Source organism: Chlamydomonas reinhardtii, chromosome 11, assembly GCF_000002595.2.
Source record: "Chlamydomonas reinhardtii strain CC-503 cw92 mt+ chromosome 11, whole genome shotgun sequence".
Lineage (NCBI taxonomy): Eukaryota > Viridiplantae > Chlorophyta > Chlorophyceae > Chlamydomonadales > Chlamydomonadaceae > Chlamydomonas > Chlamydomonas reinhardtii.
The window spans coordinates 1,852,885-1,854,041 of record NC_057014.1 but is presented as its reverse complement, the minus strand read 5'-3'; the positions used below and the strand labels follow the sequence as shown (position 1 = coordinate 1,854,041).

The 1,157-nt window shown below is 61.6% G+C and overlaps 1 protein-coding gene across 1 annotated transcript in view; it reads left to right on the top strand.

The window, feature by feature from the left end:
* CHLRE_11g467950v5 (uncharacterized protein) overlaps positions 1-1,157 on the top strand; it is a 9,886-nt gene that overhangs the window by 6,702 nt on the left and 2,027 nt on the right. Inside the window, exons 8-9 of the mRNA XM_043067554.1 lie at positions 163-215; positions 592-771. Coding sequence (XP_042919559.1) covers positions 163-215; positions 592-771 — 233 coding nt within the window. The remainder of the gene's footprint in view (positions 1-162; positions 216-591; positions 772-1,157) is intronic.

Genomic DNA, 1,157 nt, shown 5'->3' with positions numbered 1-1,157 from the left:
GGGGGGGGGGGGGGGGTTGGGATATGTATCGTTTGTGTGGTGTATTGTACTAGGCCCTGTAGGAGTGCTCCGTAAGCCTCTACTTTGTCGCTTCTCTCACCCTGCCCCACGCCCACACTATCCACACCCACGCTTCCACACCGCTCACGCCGCAGGTATCAGCGGCCCTGGCTGAGAAGTTAGATCTCACCAAGTTCAGCGAGTTTAAACTGCAGGTGGGTGGGAAAGAGTGTGTGTGTGTATGTGTGTGTATGTGTGTGTGTGTATGTTTGACTGTGCGTTGGAGGGCGGTCAAGGTATGGGCCGGATGGGGTCAGGATGTGGCCCGGATGTGGCCCGGGAGAGGAGTGCAGGGTGCTGGGAGAAGGGCCAAAGCGCAGGGCGAGAGACAGGGAGAGGGTGGTGGCAGGAGAAAGCCCACAGGCACACACCTTCACCCACCTCCCACCGCCATGCACACCACATACACACACTCCGGCCCCGCCTGGGCGGGTTTCGTCTTGTGGTTGTTTAAGAAACACCACACACACACACACACACAAACACAAATACAAATACAAAAACACACACACACGGGTCACATCGCAACAGGTCCGCGCCATCCTGGCTGACGTGGAGGACCGCCTGCGGGACTGGTCGCCGCTGGCTCTGGGCACCAAGGCGCAGCTGGGAGCAGACGGCTTCGGCGGAGGCGGAGGCGGCGGCGGCATGGGCGGCGGCGGCGGCTCGGGGGCGCCGACCTGCCTCCTGTGTGACAGCCGCGTGCGCACGGTGCGTGCGGCGTGCTGTGTTTGTGGCGTGCGTGCATTCGGGCCGTGCATGGACATGCGGGCGGTGACGGGTTAAGCAGATAGCGGTTGCTTGGTTGCCAACATTGTTTGGGCCCGATATTAGTCGCCATGTACCTGCCTCCCTCAACACCCACACCCCTACTCCCCATCTCTCGCCAATGCTCTTACACCTACCCCTTTCCCCTCCCCTCACACCTCATCCACCCACCCAAACGTCCTTCCGCTCCCTTTGCTCTCCTCCCCTTTCCTCTCCTCTCCTCTCCTGCTCTCTCCTCTCCTCTCCTGCTCTCTCCTCCCCTCTTTTCGGCTCCTCCCCTCTCCTCCCCTCTCCTCCCCACTCCTGCTCTCTCCTCCCCTCTCCTCCCC